The sequence below is a fragment of the Chenopodium quinoa genome, unplaced genomic scaffold (assembly GCF_001683475.1).
Source record: "Chenopodium quinoa cultivar QQ74 unplaced genomic scaffold, ASM168347v1, whole genome shotgun sequence".
In the NCBI taxonomy this organism is placed as follows: Eukaryota; Viridiplantae; Streptophyta; class Magnoliopsida; order Caryophyllales; family Amaranthaceae; genus Chenopodium; species Chenopodium quinoa.
The window spans coordinates 5,002,407-5,015,758 of NW_018745413.1; the positions used below are offsets into that span (position 1 = coordinate 5,002,407).

Consider the following 13,352-nt stretch of genomic DNA (forward strand, 5'->3'; position numbering starts at 1 on the left):
TATTCATAATTTATATACTGTTATTGAGAGGAGAGAGACTGCATTTTTACAACATGAGTAAGTTTTACGTGAAATTACATTTTTGCCCCTAGTATGGGCCTGGTAGTGGTCTATCACTACTCATTATTTTCAACCTCATAAGCTAAATATCCTCTATTCTAAAATCAAGACAATATAAGGCCACATAGAAATTAATTTATTAATTTTAGAGTACAAAATAATTTTAATAGAACAAAGAAGTACATCACAATATTGTTTTCAACCTCAGAAACTAAACATCCTCTATTCTAAGATAAAAATCAATCTATTAATTTTACAGGACAAAATAATTGCCAACACCACTGTCGATAAACACGAGCTGAACAAACCAGAGCATTTGCTTATATTACATAAGAATGCAGATCACAATCCTAATTTAAACGGTAATCTACACAATCAAACATAACCAAGCAAACACAGACCACCATACACCTCAACAATAACAACTCCCCCCCCCCCCCAGCCCAAAAAAAAGCCAAAAAAAAAAAAAAAATACCGTATAGTCAATAGCTATCACATATAAAGCAGCAGGAACCCAGATTCCGCCGAATTTCGCCATTGAACTATGCACTGCAAGAAAAAAAAAATCAGCAAATTAATTAGACAAAACAATGATAAATAGCGCAATAGAAGAAAATTCAGAGCAATAATGCAAGGAAAAATCCTCAAATAAAGTAAGTAGAATTGTACACGTGGCAAAAAGCAGCTGACAATTATACACCAAGCAATGATAAAAACTAAAAAGACAACAATACCCTTGAAATTTAGGCGCTCAAGCAAGGGAGACAAATGGCAGGGTGGGTATTTCCTTGTTCCTAATGAACATTACATCTGGGAGCATTTTGGGTGCTACAGTAAATGTGCTATGGACTTTTACAAGAGTTACAAATATAAAGAATTCATCCCAGTCAGCATGATATTTTTGTAAATAAATGAACAACTTTTATTAATATACGGGTCCCATCAATATTTACTTATTTACGAAAGATTTTTTGTTAGTTTATTTCCGAAAATGGAATTAGATAAACAAATTATAAACTGTATTTTTTCCTAGTTTTATTAGCCGAGAAACTTCCATTCAATATCTTGTTTGGTTTATGCCATTGGGAAATTCCAGAAGAACCCCAATTGCGAGAGAGAAATGTATCAGTTTAAAGCTTATCTACTGCCTATTGTGCTTCTCAGTTGGCTTCTCCTAGCAGCAACCCTCTTAGCTTCAGATTGCTTCATTAATGGTGAGCTTTTAATTCTCTGCTAAAATCTCATATTAATATCTGGGGTTGCTTTGTTATATGCAATTTATGCTCAATGTTACAATGCATCATTGATACTTTGAAAATGAATTAATGAATAAAGGGGTTATTATATTGTTTTTATAATGTATTGTGTGATGATAAATTTATCGTTTCGATTTTCGGACAATTGAATTGCCTGTAATTGGTTTATACCCAGGATTTTTGTTAGAGTTACTGATACACTAAGGAAATTCATAGTGCAACATCTTAATTTTGTGCTGGTATTGAATTGTTGATGGGTTGATTAACAGTTAAACTTTTCGGTTTAGCCAACCTTTATAACGGGTATGAAATTTAACATTACTGATGCAAAACTGTAATTATATCCAGAAAAATTACAAAAAAATACTGTGATATATGAACAATGCAAATAACATTGCAAAAAGTGAAAGAAAGAAACAAAAGAGTAAAACCGCCAACAAAGGGCCTGTTTGTTATATTTCTCTATGTTAGTCGGACTCAGGAACGTGGGTACGGCGAGTACTTGAAGTGTCTAAGTGTTCTCTACCATGTTTGCGGCGAGTACTTGAAGTCAAATTAAGAGTCCGAGTAACATAGTTTTTGTTTAGAGTTTTGCTTATAAACTAAAGACAACAATTATGAGGAAATATTAGCTATAGAAGGAGTTGTTAATAGTAATGAATCTATGATGACAATCTAGTACTCCCACTTTAAACATTATCTGTATAATGAGTCAAAGTTTTATTTTTAAATTTTCTATGATGACAATCAAATACCCCCCACTTTAAATAATTTGTTTCTTTGGTCAAGTGTAGGAGTTGTTAATAAAGATGAATCTTAAACCAATATACAAGGAACTGTGCAAATGTTTGGACATGAACATATGAGTTGGAATAAGATGGAATCTGAGATCTTCAATTCAAGGTCATTGGTTTTTATGGATGCAAGAGATACCGAATTAACATGGAGAAGCTCATAGTGCTTTGTTTTTCTAGTCAGGTTAGCATATCGGTGCAGAATTTTTTATTGTAGTCTGCTGTTGATGCAGGATTTCCACTTGTGAGGAATATAAGTGAGCTTCCCCAAAATAATTATGGTAGAGAAGGCCTTTCTCACATTACCCTTGCTGGGTCTCTCATTCATGGCTTGAAAGAGGCAAGTATCATGGTTATATAAATCGACCATTTCTCATCTCTCATTTTTATAGTAGCTAGAAGCTTTCAAAATCTGTAAATTCTTAACTACGAAGTGCGAACACACTCCCCTGTATAAGTTGAATGTAACCCTATTTATTTTATATGTACCTTGTTCGTTACAAGCTTTAGCATTCGTAAAAATATACATATAATTGCCTATCATATTATTCAAGCAACTTCCCTAGATGATACCTTCTCTCCCACTTATTTTTTCTATTACAACATGGAAGAGCCACAATATTGTTCAATTAAGTTGGTATTTACTGAAACAAAGAGGAAGAAAGGATCCTTGCTTATCAAGAAAATTGAAGAGTCTTATCAGAAGTTTGGGCAATTCATAAAAGGGTGAAAGTGGGAGCTGGGAAGAATTGGGATAATTTTATTGTGCAGTTTGATAGTGAAGGTACTTACAATATTCACCTTGGGATCTGATTTAAAAGATGCTTATCACAAAACCATGTTGCATGCATTCTAGTTTGTAGATAATAGAAATTATAATTGAATATGAGCTAAAGACTAAAAAACAGGACAATCAATGTATTAGCTATGATTAGATCTTTTGTAAACTCTGTGACATATTATTTTGGATCATCCTCATGCGTGGATCCAAGATATACTATTGGAGTATAAATCTTCCTAACTAGTAGAAATAACGATAGCCTAAGGTAATACATTCAAAAAAGGTTATGCTTGGTAATAAAAGGGTTTAGTTTGTAAAATGTTATCTGCTTTACATTTATTTTTGTAAGGAAAATACGTGTAGCAATAACACTCCTGAGGTTTGACGATTGTTTTTCATGAGCTTTAAGCATTGTTTTTATTATTTTGAAAGCCTCAAATTATGGCGTGGTACAATGATAGTATGGTATAGTATATATGTTCTACTATATTAGGTAGGGGTGAGCATAACCGGGTACCGGTTGGATTTTATGGAACCGGACCCGGTTATAACCAGTTCCTGAAATTTGGAACTGGAATTGGAATCGGTTATACCGGGTCTAAAATTTCAGGAACTGGTCCCGGAACTGGTAGGTACCAGTTCCAAATCCGGGTACCCGGTTCTTGCCCTACTGCTATTTTTTAATACCAAATTTTATTGTAAGTAGAAAATTAGGCAAGTTTAGAATAACTCCAACAAATCAGAATAATCCAGATCTAAACACTAAGCAAAATTCAAGTCTAGTAATTCATAATAAAGATAAAAAAATATACATAAAAAATATGTTAAACAAACACAACTTCTAAAACAATTCACTTATCGACAGTTATACAATTAGAATTTATAACTTTTTACTTTAATATTCACAAAACAAAAGAGGGCACTAGAAGAATGGATAATTCATGTCGAGAATGATGAACAAGTGGACGAGGAAAGAGAAAGCCAGGAGATTGAAGAGAACGATCCATCAATTTGGATGATGAAGCTGAGAAAAAGTAAAAAAGGTAGAGAGAGATTGAAAGAGGAATTGGAGAAATGTTTGAAGGAGGCTGACAAAAAGGATACTCCACTACGTATGATACTAGGGTTTTATGGGCTAATAGACAAATGGGCCTAATTTTCTCATGGGTTGTATACTAAGCTTACTTTAAAAATTCCAATACCGGGTACCCAGTGGGTACCGGGTCCAAAATTTTCAGACCCGGAACTGGAATTGGTTTTAACTGGGTCCAATTTTTTGGAACTGGACCCGGTCCCAGTGGGACCGTTTCCGGGTCTAGACCCGCCGGGTCCTAACCAGTTCCGGTTCCAAAACCGGGTACCCGGAATTTTTGCTCACCCCTAATATTAGGTGGTATGAATCAAAGCTTTTTGAAGGGAATGATTATGGTTAGACCCACTTAGACATTAGCAAAAGATGATAATAGCTAAGACAATTTAAGAGATCACATTATTTAAATTGTTATTGTTTTGATCTTAAATCTCGTCTTAAATTTTTCTTATGTCTAATTATGGCAGATTGAGGTGTGGCTTCAAACCTTCTCTCCTGGATCACAGACACCAATTCACAGACACTCGTGCGAAGAAGTTTTTGTAGTCCTGAAGGGTAGTGGTACACTTTATCTTGCTTCAGACTCACATGGAAAATATCCTGGCCAACCTAAAGCCTTTCCTATCTTTGCAAACAGTACTTTCATTGTCCCAGTCAATGATGTTCACCAGGTAAACTGATTTCTGCCCATGTAGTGTTGGTAGCTAAATTATTTCTGCTAGATGTGGTAAGTATTGATGTATTTTGTATTTATTAATCTATAATTCTGATTTTTGTTGAGTCACCAATATGAGTTAACTGGAATATTAATTACTTCTTTGGTTGGTAGAAGGTTACTGTATGCACACTATGGAATTCACATTAGATTGTCTGTCTAAAGCTGACATTATTGAGATTGAAACTGATTGAACTAATGTACCAATCAGGTTTGGTGACTGCCATTTGGCTATGTAAAGAATTCTTTTATCAACAATCGAAGATTTAGACTCTACAAAGCCTTGGCAAGCATAAAAAATTTGAACTTTGATGGGCTAGTTGACCCTTATAATAGAGATTAACAAAACCGGATTAGTGAAGTACACGATGAACGATTATAAAGGCATTTCCAAAAATAGAAGTTGAAAAAGACTTGTAATGATTCCCACCCCTAAACATTGGAGCATGAATCTTTCAACAGACAGTGTAATATTTTTCCAGCAGATGTTAGAATTTTAGGTTACTTAGGTAACTCTTTGTTACTTATCAATATTTGAGTCCCTGCACCATGTTATTTGCTGTTGATGATTAAGACTGAAAGAATGCATGAGGAAGCAGAATAACCTTTCTTGATCTATGAAGTTTTTTAAGTGGGTGATGCCTTGAATATACATTTTTGCTGATTTCTTAGGTTCTGGAGATTTCTTTTATGCTGTCTTATTTAGGTTGTTTTGTGGGTTAAATCTTTTCAAGTGGAAGTGTATTTGAGATTCTACTATCAGAATGCCAGAGAGACTAAAGAGATAAAAATCCCTAGGGGATTTTGTATTAGACCTCTGATGAGTTCTAAGGAAGTTACGTATTCTCTTCTAACATTGAGAGGTTAAGTTTGGTGATCTAAGGCGTTTTTGTGGTTTGCCATCATAGTGTTACCCATGAAAGACAACCTGTACTCACTTAGATTCAAAACAATTAAGTAATAATTGCTCATACATAATACAATCACTTGCAAAATTGGCATCTATAGCACATTAACTGGCTCAAGAAGGCACTTTATTTTATTCACCATCTGTCCCAACTCCCAAACATAGTTCAATAATTTAAATAGAGTATAGAACTATTAAACAGAATATAATTAGTAGAATAGAAATTAAATAATCTTCCCAAACCCAAGGAATACCCACATACAATAGTTATTAAAAAAATATACTTCGTTGGTTTCTTTTTGTTCTTCCCATTTGGAATATTGGCACTATTCATAAGATGAAAAAATTTCTAAATTATTCTCAATATAAAAAAAATAACATAGTCATGTTTTTAATGAGTGGTTTATTAATATTCAACTATTAAATTTTATATTAATATGCAACTAAATATTTTATGGTCATAGTAATGATGGCAAATGTAAACATTCAATTAGGAACGGAGGAGTAATAACTCTATAGTAATGGAAATAATCTTAGCATTATTCGCGTGACATCTCGTGTCCTAAATATATAATTTCAACCCGTGGTTGTAGGTCTCTAGCTACTTATTATAACAAGCTTAATAGTATTAACAATACAAAAACAATGAATCTTTAATTGACTAATAATCAATTTCATACTTGATAAACAAGTTTCACTATATTACCCTCTTACCATAGTTGTTAGAATCGCGATCCGGATCGTAGGATCGTACGATCCTACGATCCGGATATTACAAATCGATCCGGATCGAAGCTAAAGTCGTAAATGAGCCAGGATCGTAGTAGGATCGTGTGGGATCGTGTGGGATCGTGTGGAATCGGTGGGATCGCGATCCCAATACGATCCTACCGATCCTAAGTAAAGACTCTTAGATAGAGCCCAAAACATACAATCTTTATTTTAAGGCCCAAAATAATTACCTCAAAAGATTAAACGTTTCTCCTTTCTCTGTTTGAAGCCCTAACACTCACTGAAACGCAGCTCTTGATAGATCTTTGCTCGAATCAAAGCTCAAAATTGAAGGTAAATAATACTACTTCACTACTTGTCGATTTTTTTTTTCAATAGAAATTAGAAATTCATGAGATTGATGAGATTTGGTGAAGTAATTTGCTGTACTTTTGTTTTTTTACTTATTCAATTTTTGTATATTCGATTAATTTTGAGGCAAATTTGGTGGGTAAGTTGATCAGCTCAAATGCCCAATTACATGTTGCTGAAGTTGCATTTTTTTCATACTCCATATTAATTTTGTGACTTTTTTTTTTTTTTTTAATTAACATTCTTAATTTAGTGACATATTATTGTTACTTTGCTTTTCTTAAAAAGTTATTTTCTTGTTGATTGTTGTGATTAACAGAGAATTAATGGGTTTTTAAAGTCATAAGAATTAATGTTCATTTGATATAAAATTATATGCTATAAAAATGTTGATTATTCTGGATTTCCTTTTGATACTATAGTAGCTTAATTTCAGGTTAACCCAATTAAGAGCTTCGATGATGCCAATGATAAGAATTTTGGTTATAATGAAGAGTAGTTGTTGTTAGTTTGTTGATTATTCAGTTTTTTAGCTTTTATGATGTTTGAACTATGTTTTTCTTATACTATTTGGACTATGTACGCTTTAAAATATTTGTAAAATCATCTTAATTATGTAACAACGATCATATATGAGCAAAAGTGTGTTTTCTAACAATTATTTTTACTTAAGAAACATGTACTAGGCACAGTTAACCAATTTGGTTGCTTATTTCCTCAAATTTGTAGGATCTTACGATTCTACGATCCGATCCTACCCCCCCCCCCCTATCGATCCAAAGTAGGATCTCGATCCTGAAAACTTTGCCTCTTACCCCACAATATTTTCTCCTTTTCATTCACTCTCTTATTTTATCCAAACTTTTTATTATACCCATCTACTTTTTTACATTATTTTCTCTTACTTTAAACACCTTTTTCTTGTACCCACCCACTCACTCACCAGTTTTCTTAAATTTGTGCAAATTGTAAATGTTAAGATCAAATGGAAACAGAGGTAGTACTTAATATAGAAAAAAAGTTTTACTGTGAAGTGCTGATTTAATCTTGGGAAGGGAGAAGCAAGGATGTTGTGGATTTGTGATATTAATGGTAGGCCCTGCTCTTTTGAGCTTCCGGGCCACCTGAGCAAGACAAAGCAGATAGCAGAGTAGATTTCTTTTGAGCAGTGCACACAGAGAGAGTAAGGCACAACAGAGCAGATTAGATTTTAGCAGGCACGACACAGCAGGCAGGACATAGCAGAGCAGAGCAGCTCTAAAAAAGAGCATAGCAGAGTTGCTTTAAAGAGCAGAGCAAGTCGATTTGAACGCAATTGTATCATGATATTGAGCTTCAAAGGAAAATTATATGGGATGGCAATTACATCGTTGTATTTGGTCAGAAGTTAGGAATTTAAGGAGAGTGTAAAGAACATGAGTTTAGTGGAGATGCATATGTTAAAATGGATGTGTGGGAAGTGGGAACACCTCAAGAGATGTAACACAAAATGTAGTTATATAGAGGGATGGTGGAGTTATTTTAATCAGAATTAGCATGCTACTGATGCAAGTTAAAGTGAAACGTCTGGCTATGTTTGTATGTATATGTGAACACTCCTTTAACATGAGAAACTCACATAAATACTCCCTCCGTTTTTAAATACTTGCTCCACTTTCCATTTCCGGCCGTTTTTAAATACTTGCTCCATTTGCTTGTTTAGAAAGCTTTTACAATATTTAATCATTTCTCTCAACTAGTGAATCCAACATAAATTATATATTATTAACTCATATGCCCTCTCCTCCAATTCTCTCAACTACTTTTGTTTTTTTACAATTTTTTATTCTTCCACCAACCCCACTACCTCCATATTTTATTACTTTTTTCAATTTCTCCTAAAACTCCGTGCATGAAGAAATAAAACAAGTATAAAAAATGGAGGGAGTAGTCTTTAAAATTTAGAAATATATGTTATGAATGCCATGATCTCGCATCTGTGTTCATCAAGGACAATGTCTTGGGTCTAAGATATTAAGTCCTAACTTTTTTGACTCTTGTATATGCACCCATACCCAACACTTGTACCACCATGTTTAATTACGTAGTGCATAAGTAAATAGTATTACAAAGCATTAAATAACATTAGAGAATTTGCTTGAAAGTAACTGACAGGAGCAAGGATGCTGTGGATTTGAATGGAAATCAGGACCAATATTTAAAAACATAATAATAACAATAATTGAAGGATCATTGTGGTATTGAGCTAATTTGGTAACATGTGTAGCACTAAATGATTGTGACTGTTTTAAAAAAGGGATACGACTTCAATCCATCTTCTAGGCAACTTCACAGCTTCACCCTCTACTTATATTCTTGATCCTGGTCAAGCTGAATTTTCTTCCATCTTGTATTAAACCCAACTCTTTCATCCTCTTTAATCATCTTCTTTTGTTTCAAGGAATCTTCCAACTGCAACTCTGCAACACTTTCTATTTTTCTCACTCACTTTATTACAAGGGAAACCAATAATGAACTACTTATTGGTGACTTTTAAGCCAGGTAACTGTTTGATTTTCCAAATATTATTAAGCTGCACCCTTGTAATCTTGTCCTTGAGAAATAGAGTTTATATGTGCCCTAGTTCTCAATTCTCATCCTTGTGGAAATTCAAACTGCACCTTGCACACACCTTATTATATTAGTATGTTACTTCTGCAGACCTAGTGTTATTCAAATGATCAAGCCAGCATCCCTTTAATAATTCCCAGTGGCCTGTCATTGATCACAACCTACCTCAGCTTGTTCAAACTTTGATTTTTTAGCTTCCCAGGGGCCTGTCTTCTGAAAGCTATAACTAGGATCTGAGTAGTTTGGTCAAGCTGTCTTTTAGAAGAATTTGTAATTGCATTTTCCTTGATCTTGGTAATTTTTTGTGAAGATAGAGAAAAGTAAAGTGTCATTATTCTAACTAGTTTGACATTGTGACCATATATGTTTGCATTTTAAGGTACTGTCTTACCATTTGAAGTTTTGTCGAGTTGTCTATAAGAACTCTGCTGGTCCGTGCCTTATCTATTGCTTTCGGGTTGCAGAGGGGATTGTTAAGATAGCCTTATCATTTTTATTCTCCTCAGTAAATAAGCGTACGCAGGCTTTTCTATTTTTGCATCTATTATTACAATGGACAACAGTTGACGCCTCTGACTTTTGTTTTGATGTACAGGTCTCGAACACTGACAGCAGTGAGGATCTGCAACTGCTGGCTATTGTATCACGTCCTCCAGTCAAAGTGTAATTTTCTTCTCTCAGTCAATCAAGATAGTTTCCCCAAATTTTCTTACTTTTGAGCATGCTCTGAAGTCATTTAAACTTTCGAAGTGCATATTAGCATACTGAAAAGTTGCATTAATTTGTGTTTATTAAAAAATAGCAGAGTAGCTAAAAAAGTTCTGCACTACTATTAGCTATATTTCATCAATACAAGGTCTTGTTTAGAATCAAACTAGTCGCTGAACAATGAACATTATGTATATTTAAAATTTCTTCCCTTGTTGGCTCTTTGGCAATTATGATTACTTTTAGTGACTACGCTGATGGGGCTTTTTTCTTTTGATGTGGATTAATGTAAAAAGTATTTTTGGAAAGTTTACCTTTTGATATTTTACTCATGTCCCTTTTTGCTTGCTCCATAGAGCAAAGATTACTTTCATTTTTTTTGAAGTGAGGCAAAATTATGCACATGGTGTTGCAAGAGGCATTGATGAGAAGAGAGAGGGAGAGAACAATGGGGCATCTCAAAGGAACACCCCAAAGAGGAATACAGGAAATATAAAAAAGGACAAAGGCAGTAGTTGTTTTCTCATGGATTTGATTATTCCAATATATCTTGATTTCACCATATTTTTTTTCATACTTTCGATTATTCCAATATAATCTGGTGAATCTGGTAAAGTAACAACTTGCCAATGAGTATCATCACTTTGATATTGAATTAAGCTGTCAAATGAATAGCACTCTATTTGTTTGTTTTGTTGTACGTTGTCTTGGGCTTGTCTTATTAGGCTGAAACTTTTTGGGTGCATTTGGTGTGATCGGAGGAAACAGAATGGATTTAAGTCAATGAGAGAGGGAAATGTTAATTGTAACCATTGCTTTTATGGATTGTCTGGTATTATAATGGAATGGAATCAAATCAGAGAGGGAGATCGAGGAAGATGGCATGATGTATTATCAGTTAAGGTAGGGAGGATACTGATAACCATCAATTAAGGGAAACATTACCATACCTCTCAAATTAAACAGTTTTATTATGGGCATACTTTAGTGGTTCTGTTGCTAGCCCTAAACATCTTTATAATAAACATGCCACTTCTTCCTTTTAAGACCAATATTTCCTTGTGTCATACATCAAACTTGCAATTACCTATGAGAAAAGGAATAACTATATGGTGGTAATTGGTGACTAATTGAAAATGTAAGACAAATGAATAATGATTTACAGAGCTTATAATAACTTATATTGATGAGCATTTGGGTGAGACGTGATTGAAAATTCAAGCTCTGTTGACGGTCAGAGAGAGGAGGGAGAGAGGAGCTTTGCTAACTACATTATTTGCGTAAAAAACATTGGACTTTATAATGTTAAGAGCAATTTTTGAATTGAAATTGGTTGCAATTTTTTTGGATAAATCTAAACCTAGGGCACTTTTGATGAAAAAATTATACTCAAGGGTATTCTTAAGAACTTCCTTATTTAATCTCATTCTCATTTCTGTTTCACATCGTATGCATTATTTGCCATCTGGTGATAGGTGTGCTTGGAATTTAAACTGAAGTCTGCAAACTTTTTCATGCTCTGTCAATCTGTCTTATGAAAGAAATTAAAGATCATCATATACAAAACATATACTTGTAAGTTTCAGTGTCAGGTGTACTTGTGAGATTGTGTTTGCCATGCCTTCTTCAGTTTCTAGTCAGGGTATCTGATATATGCCAGGTTAGCAAATCAAGATGGCTTCTTTGGGACATTGCCATGGAGTCGTCATATCTTTTACATTTTGCATGCCCTTATCCCTAGTAGTCTTTTTAATGCCTGACATTCTAACCCTGAAATTGAGATATGAACTATATTAAAACATATGGGAAGAGAGATGATTTTAAAAAGGAAAGAAATAACCTTGTATTTTTTATTATTATTTTCCAAATGCATTGCTTTATGACCGATCTTGAATATACATGTATTTCCAGTGCAATATGGCTAATCTGTCTTATGAGTGTATCTGTTATTGGCTAAATGTGGTTGCTAAATAAACTACTGCATGCGATACTCTGAAAGATTCTGCAAGTTCAAAGAGGAGTTCCCTCTATATACATAGCAAACTTTTAATGTTTTAACTATACTCAGTATAGATTTATAGTGCTCAGAAGTGACCTTAATGGACAAAGCTAGACATGAAACAATCTGCTTGTGGATCTCTTATTTAGATACGTCTTAAAGAGTTCTGGTTGCTGATTAACTATGATAGACTGTTATTTCATTGTCTTATGCCTTAAAATACTCGACCATCTCATTGTTGAATCATGAATAGCAATGAGGAAGGGAACCTAGTTGCGTCACGATGGCAGCCAGAGATCATAGACCCCGGATCTAGAATAGTATCATTGCTATTTACAATACGTTCTCATGCATAAAGACCGAGTTTGTTTTACCGTTGCTATTTGCAATACATTCTTATGTATAAATATCAGATGTGATTTGTATCTGCTGTATCTTGAGGATGCCATAATTGGATTATTAACTAAGATTTTTTTTTATTTTTTATTTTTTATGTGATAGGTTTATGTATGAAGATTGGTCGATGCCTCATACTGCAGCCAGATTGAAGTTTCCATTCTACTGGGATGAACACTGTTTCGAGTCTTTCAACTCACCAGTAAAAGATGAGCTTTAGAAATTTTAACTCACAAGTTCTACAGTTTTTATGCTAACATGTTAACATCTCAGATTCTCAGCAAAACAAATGGAGGCACGTGTCTTGTGTTGAATTGTGAATGCTTCCAACGTATCATGTATTAGTGTTGTTCATAATTAAGAGTCTGGTAATGTACTTGGTCTAGGTAATGTATATGCTTTAATTTCTCATGTTTGAATTCTGAATGTGTCAACGAGTACTCTAGGTATACACAGTGGCGGATACATCTTGGCAGTCCATATTTCGATTTTCATGTCTTTATTTCTCAGGGATGAAAAGCTAAACTTCTTTCTCACTTCAATGTCCAAATTCGCAGAATCTGAACAAGTATTTTTCTAAACCAGCAGGCAGCAGGCAGTTTAGTTGCCATCTCTGCTTGTATGTCATCGAATTGAATGCTTTCATTGTTCCTTACATTTGCAGATCTTGAGCATGAGAAAGTTTTTTGACTTTGTATTATATCTTGCCTGACTTAAATGCTCAAATTAGCAGAATCTGAAGAAGTATTCTTCTAAACCAGCAGGCAGTTTACTTTCCATCTCTGCTTGTATGTCATCGAATCAAATGCTTCCATTGTTGCTTACCTCTACAGATTTTCAGCGTGAAAGAGTTTTTCAACATGTTAAAATCTTGCCTAACGCTGTAAACACCTTCAAAAAGTACTCAACATCTTTTTTAATCAGTATATACATTAAAGTACCTATTTCTTAAC

At 34.0% G+C, this 13,352-nt stretch overlaps 1 protein-coding gene across 2 annotated transcripts; it reads left to right on the plus strand.

Moving 5' to 3' along the window:
* The first annotated feature begins 1,076 nt into the window (after positions 1-1,076).
* On the plus strand, positions 1,077-13,054 carry LOC110713343 (auxin-binding protein T85-like). 2 transcript variants are annotated; one of them, XM_021891799.1, is made up of 6 exons: positions 1,077-1,274; positions 2,344-2,450; positions 4,449-4,652; positions 6,627-6,668; positions 9,892-9,959; positions 12,505-13,054. In XM_021891799.1, the coding sequence occupies exons 1-6, from the start codon at positions 1,181-1,183 to the stop codon at positions 12,617-12,619; spliced, it is 630 nt and encodes a 209-aa protein (XP_021747491.1). In that variant the 5' UTR covers positions 1,077-1,180; the 3' UTR covers positions 12,620-13,054. The 2 variants fall into 2 exon arrangements, with proteins under 2 accessions (XP_021747491.1, XP_021747492.1); XM_021891800.1 differs by lacking the exon at positions 6,627-6,668 and having other exon boundaries at positions 1,081-1,274.
* Positions 13,055-13,352: the final 298 nt, after the last annotated feature.

Bases quoted from the DNA above. Each gene is read 5' to 3' on its own strand.
- LOC110713343 (XM_021891799.1), top strand. From the start codon at position 1,181: ATGTATCAGTTTAAAGCTTATCTACTGCCTATTGTGCTTCTCAGTTGG. The intron at 1,275-2,343 runs GTGAGCTTTTAA...CTGTTGATGCAG, and splicing joins TTCAGATTGCTTCATTAATG to GATTTCCACTTGTGAGGAAT. The intron at 4,653-6,626 runs GTAAACTGATTT...ACTGAAACGCAG, and splicing joins CAGTCAATGATGTTCACCAG to CTCTTGATAGATCTTTGCTC.